General features: G+C 42.7%; 1 protein-coding gene across 1 annotated transcript in view; it reads right to left on the bottom strand.

Moving 5' to 3' along the window:
• The window catches only part of Myh15 (myosin heavy chain 15), a 138063-nt gene that overhangs the window by 29478 nt on the left and 99783 nt on the right, over positions 1 to 8802 (bottom strand). The window contains exons 31-33 of the mRNA XM_005345129.2: positions 7889 to 8238; positions 4158 to 4282; positions 1478 to 1593 (exon numbers count right to left, since the gene is read on the bottom strand). Of these exons, the coding sequence (XP_005345186.1) occupies positions 1478 to 1593; positions 4158 to 4282; positions 7889 to 8238 (591 nt within the window). The remainder of the gene's footprint in view (positions 1 to 1477; positions 1594 to 4157; positions 4283 to 7888; positions 8239 to 8802) is intronic.

Genomic DNA, 8802 nt, shown 5'->3' with positions numbered 1-8802 from the left:
ATCGCAGCTCATGTTCCCTTCAGCTTTCTCCTCTTAACCTTAGCTGTTTGGATCTCTGACTTCCTTTGCACTGATGATTATAATTGGGGAACTGTTCTCCGACATTCAGATGTACCTGACACGACACAGACTCTCCGAGGGTTCATTTTCCTCACCGCGTTTATTTATAGCTGAGGTTTGACGTTACCTGAGATCAAGCTTTTTTTTAACTACAAAAGGAGATGCTCATTTTTATTCTTTGTGTACAGAAATAGTGCAAATATTAGGGTTTTATATGTTTGCCCTTTATCAATGAATTATATCAGATGCTAAGTAAGTACACCAGATTTCTTCACCAGAGCCAGCTCCATGAAAATACTTGTGAATGAGGGCTGAGTTAACTCAGAGCACAGAAGGATAAGCTTGGCTTGGAATCCTCACTAAATATTGACCATCTGGAAGTTTGGATAGAAAACAATCTATGGGAAAAAGCCTAGTTAAACAGAATGTGTTAACATGGCATTGGCTTGTTTTGTTTGTTTAACAAAAACATTGAGAACAAGTTGCCAGTTGAACCTCAGTCTACTATATGATCATCTTTGCAGGCTTAGGGCTTTGGTTAAGGCCCAGTTTTCAACCTGTGAGTCGAGACTCCTTGGAGGATTAAACAACCCTTTCACAGGGGTCACCTAAGACATCAGAAAACACATCTACTTACATTATGATTCATAACAGTAGCAAAATTAGTTATGAAGTAGCAACAATAGTTTTATGGTTGGGGATCACTACACTTGAGGAACTGTGTTTAAGACTGGCAGCCTTGGGAAGGCTGAGAACCACTGGTTAAGGGAACAGCAAACAGCCAGAGAGGTAACTTAGTCATCCCTACCTCTAAATGCCAGGATCAGCTTCCTGATCACCCTCACTACCTTCTGTGGCCCATGCGTCTCCTTTGTCCCTTCCCTGCGAATCTAAGCAATTAAGTGTCTATAGTCACCAGCTTGTTACAAGGAAGTAAAGAAAGAGTCCAGAGACTGGGAATCCTGTTTCACACAGTAGCCTGGCAAGTCAGCCCCCACTGTTTCAACAGTCTTGTTCCTGGCCGTGCTTTCTCATAGGGGACAGGCAGGGGCTAAGGAATCCTTCTTTCTGATCTAACCTTAGCTTCTACATGACACCAAATGTTTTGTCCTTTCTTCCTGACTACCCCTGAATGGGACTCCGTAGAAGAAGCAGACTCACACACACACACCCAATGCAGCCCTCCCCACACTGAAGAGCAGAAAACCACAAGAGTATGATCTGTATAGAGAGTATTTGTGTGTAGAAGTAGTCTTCTATAACAGTGATGCACTTAATGGGGAATCCTAGAGTTGAGTCAGACCAAGCATCTTTGGCCACGTTCTGACAGGGCTCATGAAGTCAGCCCCACAGGGAGTCTGTTCATTCTGGGACTCTGACATTCATGGCTGTTGTTCAACAGCATAATCCTGAGTACCTCAACTTCTCTGTTTCTTCCTCTTTCTCCAACAACTTTCTTTCCAGCTCTGCCTTAGCTTCCGAGAGTTCAAGCTGGAAATGGAGGATCTTGCTTTCATTGCGCTCCAGGGCTCCCTATAATGAAAAGCACCCAATGAAGTTTCTTTTTGAACAAAAATTATATTTTCTTCCCTCAATGCCTGTGTCATGAATGCAGTTCTTCTAGAGTTGCTGGCTGAGATCTAGGTTCAAGGCAGGACCCTGAAGCTAGACGAGGACAAGTGACCGCTTTTATTCACATCTAGCTCTGAGATCCTTTGCTCCTTGAATAGTGGCCTAAGGCTAGACAGAGATACAGCTCAATCTTAGAGCTCTTGCCTGGCTTGGATGAAGGCCTGTGTTCAATTCTCAATACCAATAAAGAAAAAGTATATACGTAGCTCAATAACTAAAATTCTAAAGCATTTTTAAGTAGAAAATCTCAGTCTAATCTATCGCTGTATTTAACATTTAATTTCCAACTCATTCCACCTTTGGGGTGAGTCAATAAAATCAAGACTATATGGAAGGTGCTAACGTTTATTGGAGTCTTTATTTTGGGCATTTAGGAAGTACTTAGCATGTAATGTTCTCAAGGTGAGCCACTTGATTATCACTACTACAAAGTGGGGATTTAATGGGTAGGATATCTTCTAGGACTGGGTGTTTACATAATATTTCCAGGGATTCTCTTATAGGATCATTCAATTTTAAAAGTAGAAATTTGGTAAAGAGTAAATAAAATATTTAAAGCCTTTTCTAAGGAGAAAATATGTATAAAAAAAAATTCCAAACAAGCAAATGGCAAAATACTTGAAGAGTATGAATAATTTAACAGCATGCATGTGCCATACAAGTTGGCCAGCTAACTCTGGACAGTCCTGAGAGCTGGTATAACTCCTTATCTTCTCTGAGGAGAGTTTTAATCTACCAAAAAGAGTAAGACCACATAGAAATAGTCAAACAACGAGAACAACAAAACTAAGTTGCCGTGAAGTTTAAGAAGGCCTCCTTAGTTTTTGGCTCAATCCTGACAGGCATAAATCAAAAGCAAATGTTCAGATAGCAATCTCCTCAGGGAATGGTAGTTTCTTTGAGGAAAAACTCACCCTCTAGAATATACTTAGAAAGGGAATCTTTAGAGATGACCTGAAATCATTTAAGTCTTATGGATTCAGGTATCTGATTAAATTTTTCATAAAGCCATACCCCCAAAAAGGAATAACCCCAACTTACAAACACGTGTGCAAAGTGATAAAGCATTTGTGAGACTGAATTTGCAACTCAGTGTATGCTGCCATCTTGTGGTGAGATGTGGTATGGCCTTTGTGCACTTCGATGTACTTGCTAGTTCACTTAAGAGATAGACTACTATCCCAATATATGATACGAAACTAAAGCTGCCCCTAAAATCATATTTTATTGCTAAAATGTTTAAATATACAATAAAATGTACTTCTTTTATTGGAATGGTGATTTTAGAAAGTACCAAACTAGAGTGGTCAGAGATCCAAAGATGAGTAAATTAATCAAAATTCATCAACTTTGTACCAACAAGACTTCCTAAGGGGTACTCTACCAGTTGATGAGATTTTTCAATAATATGTATGCAGGAAAGAGCAGTGACTGAAATAGAAGCACTTCAGAGTGAGGGGCACATCTATATTGCCAGTTTCCTACAGAGCTGCAGGGGAGAGGCAGCTCCCACAGCCAGTGCTTGGACAGAGAAGGGTTTGCAGCATCAATCTCCTACTGCCGCACTTCCCAGGAGGCTCTGTCCAGTGCTCTACAACATCTTTCTAAACCCACTTCCTCTGCTGGAAGGGTGTGTGTACTCCAGCGTGTCCAGACAGATGTTCAGGAGCTGCTTCAAGATGAAACTCAGCTGGGAGCAGAGTCCCTGTCAAGCTAATAGCTAATCAACCACATGGAGACACTGGAAGGGTAACTTCCTCTTCGGGACATTATCTTCTTCGGCATTTTCACAGGGGTCCTGTTAACTTCTTCCAGGTCCACATCCAGTGATGAAGCAGGAGTTTTTTCCAGAACACCTAAAACACCCCCATCAAATACTGCACACCTTTCCAGCGTGAGTGTCTGAGAATTTCACTGGGAATCTCTTCTCACCAACAGATTTGGGGATGGGTAGTTAACAGACTCTTTTCAAGGGGGATATATACAAATCTATGTATACCTTTAACTTTGGTTAACTATTAACTGAGTTCCCTATGGGCCAGCAGTGTTCCAGCAAGTGCATCTCCATGGTGACACCCCAGGAAGCCCCAAAGGAACTAGTTTAAGTGCAGATTCTGATTCGATAATGTTGGGAACAGGATGGATATCCTGAAAGTGTAACAAAATTCCCGATATCAGTGCATATGGTCTGCAAGGGTCTGGGCTTGGGATAAAGTAAGTAAACACATCATGGTTGTTTTTAGTCAGATCGGGGAACTTGCACTTACTAGTAACTACCTTGTTCCCTGAGCCTCAGTTTCCTCCGTAAAATGGAGACAAGAGTTTGCTGGGGTGATCAAAGCATTTGCCATGGCACATAGCATATAGCAAACACCTGCATAAGTGCCTCGGCGTGGTGACTGTTGTTTCTAATGGTAGCAGACATGATTTGCCCTCTAAGAAGGTCTCCCTCCCTGGTGATCTACCTCTGTCTCTTCCAGGGTCATTTGGGCTTCATTCTTCTCTTGTTCAATCAATTTCTTGGCCTTTTCCACTTCAGCTAAATTCTTGATCCCTTCTCTCACCTGGTTTGTGAGACTGAAAATCTGTTCTGAAAGAAGGAAGATCAGGTATGTTAGTAGAAAAATAAAGCTTTTACCAGGACCATGTTGCTCTCAGCAACTTCATAACTTCATAGAAAAGCTAACCCTTACCCACAGAGAAACTTATTTGGAATTAGCTGGGGAAAGGAATCCCTTCTTCCATGTATTACTTTGACATCTTCCAGAAACTGATCTCAGCAATTAGAGAGATGGAACTTCTTGGGGTGCATTGGACAGCCTGTGTAACTTCACCCGGCAGTTCTGCTGGCTGGAGCCATGGTAGATTCCACCTGGAGATCATCAGGAATCCCTCATTCCACTTCAGAGAAGAAGTTTTAATGTAAACACCATTGTTTGCCATTGTTCCAGGTACCACTCAACACTGGGACAGAAATCTTTTTTTTTTTTTTTTTTTTTTTTTTTTTTTTTTTGGTTTTTTGAGACAGGGTTTCTCTGTAGCTTTGGTGCCTGTCCTGGAACTAGCTCTTGTAGACCAGGCTGGCCTCAAACTCCCAGAGGTCCGCCTGCCTCTGCCTCCCGAGTGCTGGGATTAAAGGCGTGCGCCACCACCGCCCAGCTGGGACAGAAATCTTAAGCATAAGCCAGGTTATCATCTGCTAGCTGTCAAAGAATGACCCTAGATGGGATAGAAAAGCAGGGGGACTCTGGAAAGACAATGCCTCTCACTCAAGCATGTGGCCATACTGGCTAGCCTTTCATGAACCCAAAGCCTTTGACAGAGTGAGGCCAGAAGTGAGTGGCATGACACTCCATTGTTGTGGAGAGCCTGACACTTCCTGAAGGATGCTCTAGTGCTGGACAGCCGAGAAACTTGGGGAATTACCTAGAACAGGGAAAAAGAGAACTCAACAGCTCACCCATTCCTTTGGTTCTCAAGTCCTGATCTAAGGTAAAAAAAAAATAGGTCAACCTCAGTGACAGATGTGCGATATATCCCTATGAGTTGTTATTGAAGAGACCCTAGTGCCCCCCACAAAATACAGACTATTGACATATGCCTTGGTTAACTACCGTAACTGAATGGTAAGACTGTATTTCTAAAGACACTACATACTTTGGTAGCAGGAACTAGAGAAAACAAGCTAGAACTGAGCTGGAGGAAGCTTCCAGAAGGTACTTTATAGACTGCTGGGGGAAAATTATATCAAGTTCTCACTGTGGATCCTGCGTGATCCAATCCTGACTCGCCAGGCGAGAAACACAAGTACAACAGAGTCATGACTGTTATGGGGGTAACCGTCCATTTTCTGGTTTATTTAAGGCCCACTCCACAATACGAAATTCATACCTGATCCTATAAACCTGGACAAATGTCCACTGCTGGGGAAATCACAGGCCCCAGTGAGGAACCGTTACTTCTGCTCTGCTGAAAGGACATGCTGTCAAACTGCCTTATTGATATTCATGTTTAAACTCACAGAGTAGGGCTGCTCACAGCCTTGGCCAGGGCAGTCTCTCTTTGAAGCAGACCGTGGTTAGTATAGACATCAACTACTCTAAATGCTGGAGGAAGTGACTTTTGAGGGCTCTGCCCTGCACTAGATAACTATATTATCACCTCCAAGTCTCAGAAGATATAGCAAAAGAGGGTACAGAAACAAGACAGCAGCCTGAGGATGGGCGGGGCTGTAAATACTGTCTCTTGGAACCACTAGAAATCACACGCATGAAACCACAGTAGCCATGATTACAGGTCATACACAAGACTGGGCCCATCATGGATGGGGGAGGGGTTGAGGAGACCCCACCCTTCTCTAGCCATCTGTAGGCAGGTAATGGCTTACTAGGAGACCAGGAATCATTTTCCTCAGTGATATACCCATTGGTTTTGTGCCCAGGGTTCAGTAGACATTCAATCCATGCTCATGCAAGCTTCACTAATTAATTAAGCTCGGTGGATTAACAACAACAAAGACAGGAATGTGTAAGGGGCAAACTTATTGTAGAAAAGACAGGGCTCAACACAAAGGGATAGATAAGAAAAGGGATAATGGTGGGTGTATATGGTTAAAATATATAATATATATGCATGAAATTATGAAAGAGTAATACTTTAAAAAGGATTCCACGCCTTTAATCCCAGCACTTGAGAGGCAGAGGCAGGCGGATCTCTGTGAGTTCAAGACCAGCCTGGTCTACAGAGCTACTTCCAGGACAGGCTCCAAAACCACAGAGAACCCCTGTCTCGAAAAACCAAAAAAAAAAAAAAAAAAAAAAAAGATTCCAAAATTTTTTTAAAAAAAATCATTTAAGGGGTCATGTGAATTATAATCCTTTTCTGCTGAGTAAAAAAGAAAAAAACTTAACACAGGCTTTTGTCAACTCTGACTATACCATACCTATGATCATTTGAAGGAGCTTTAAAATAAAAGTCCAAGACTAAGCCCCATCCCAGGCCACACATGGAACCCAGGATATGGCATTAGCCTTACCTGATAGTGTATTAAAAGTAAAGATTCAAAGCTCCACCTCAGATCCACTGAATCAGAAACTCTGTGGTGGGTGTGGCTGTCTGTTCCCAGGTGATGCATAGCTGAGCCCTGTGGCCACTGATGGAATCATCTCCCTATCTAGTCAGTGAGTTTGTCACGGACTGAGCAGAGCCACAGACAAGACTCACCCACGCCTCCAAAAGTAATAGTCTCACTTCCAGGACACTTTGGAGATTTCATGTGTATCACTGTAGGCTCTGGAATAACTTGGCAGCCTCTTTTAGTTGCTCTTTGGCAGTAAAACAAGAATTTTAAGTCTGTTTCTTTAACTCAGCAATTTCATTTCTAGGGATTTATGCTACTGAGATATTTTACATATGCAAAATACATGTGTGTAGATGTATAGTATATAATTACTCAGAATTGGGTATAATCAGGTTTAAAATTAATGAGATCTAGTTAGATAGCTGCTAGTTATACTTTTTATGATGTATTATGTAGTTTCTTTTTAAAGAATGTCACTTGTCTCCGTGGCTTGGCATACTAAGAACCACAAGGTACATAGGATTAGGATAGTAGCATAGCTCAGTAAAGCATGCACAGACAGAAGCCCAGATGGTTGGGCTCAAATCCCAGATCTATAACTTATGAACTGTAAATTCAGACAAGTCACCTAACCTTGGTTTTTTTTTTTTTTTTTTTTTTTTTTTTGCAGATGAAGGCATTAACATGAAAGCTAAGCCACGTGGCTCAGGGTAAGTCACGAATTAATGAATGTAGAAGAGTGCCTAATAGATAGCATGGGTTACCAAGATTTTTATAAATAAAAAATAAACGATACAGAACAACATATAATTTGGGTATTATATATACATATGAATATGTATGTGGAAAATCTAAATAAGGCTGTGAAAATCATTCCTTCCTTATCGTATAGAATCAGACCAAAGATTTGGTTCTAATCTTACCTTTAGAATTAATTCAATACAAATAACATTTGCAATAAATATTTTCAGAGTGAAGTATTAAAACTTTGAAAGTCAAACATGGATGGGAACTTGAAAACACCAAGGCTCTTCACTCAGAGAAGATAGCCTTGCCCAAACCAGGCTCTCCCCATGCCCTTTGGTTTGCTTTGGTTGCAAGCCCAGCTGACAGTACCTTGAAGGTCTTGGTTCTGCCTCCGCAGCATCTCCTGGGCCTCAGTGCTTTCCTCACAGGCATGCCTGAGTGTGAGGACCTCGGTGCTGAGAGCCCGAGCCTCCTTCTGAGAGGCCTGCAGCAGCGCCTGAACCTCCTCCTGCTTCTGCTTCCAGGCAGCTAGGGCCTTGTCTGACTGCTGTTGCTTCTTCTCCAGTGTAGCTGCCACAGAACGAGCCTTCCCCAGGTCAGAGAGGGCATCCCCCAGTTCCAGCTGAAGCCTGTGCCTGGCCCTCTCCAGGGAGGCATTCCTGGCATTGGCCACCACCATTGCTTCTGCAGCCTCCTGCAATCTGATTGCCAGCTTCTTCCTGAGGAGAAAGCCAAAGAGTACAGTGATTGAGATCAACAGAAGGCAGCCTGTGAGGCTGGCTTAACCACCAAAGCAAAGGCAGCACCTGGTCCTCAGAGCTGGCTGCCTGCTAACCCCTGTCCTCTGGCTCCTGTGTCTGCATGGATTTTATGCACCCCCAACACACACACACACACACACACACACACACACACACACTTGTACCATGTAACATGAAGGGGGGCCTGCTTGTTGTGGTTTTTGTCCTGCCCAGTTTCCCACAGCTGCTTAGCCCCAAAGAAAATCACACATAGGTCTCCATAAATTATAAGCTGATTGGCCCATTAGCTCTACCCTCTCACTGGCTAACTCTCTCATCTTGATTAACCCATTTTTCTGATCTATGTTAGCCATGTGGCTCAGTACAATTTTTCAGTGGGGCAGATTACATCCTGCTGCTTCGGTGATTGGGGCAGGAGTGGGAGGAATCAACTTCCTCCTTCCCAGAATTTTCCTGTTCTCATTACATCATTTCTACTTCCTGTCTGATTTTCCCACCTATATTTCCTGCCTGGCCAATCAG

This window comes from Microtus ochrogaster, chromosome 2, assembly GCF_000317375.1.
Source record: "Microtus ochrogaster isolate Prairie Vole_2 chromosome 2, MicOch1.0, whole genome shotgun sequence".
In the NCBI taxonomy this organism is placed as follows: Eukaryota; Metazoa; Chordata; class Mammalia; order Rodentia; family Cricetidae; genus Microtus; species Microtus ochrogaster.
Note: the sequence above shows the minus strand (reverse complement) of the source record. Positions and strands in the feature narration are given on the sequence as shown.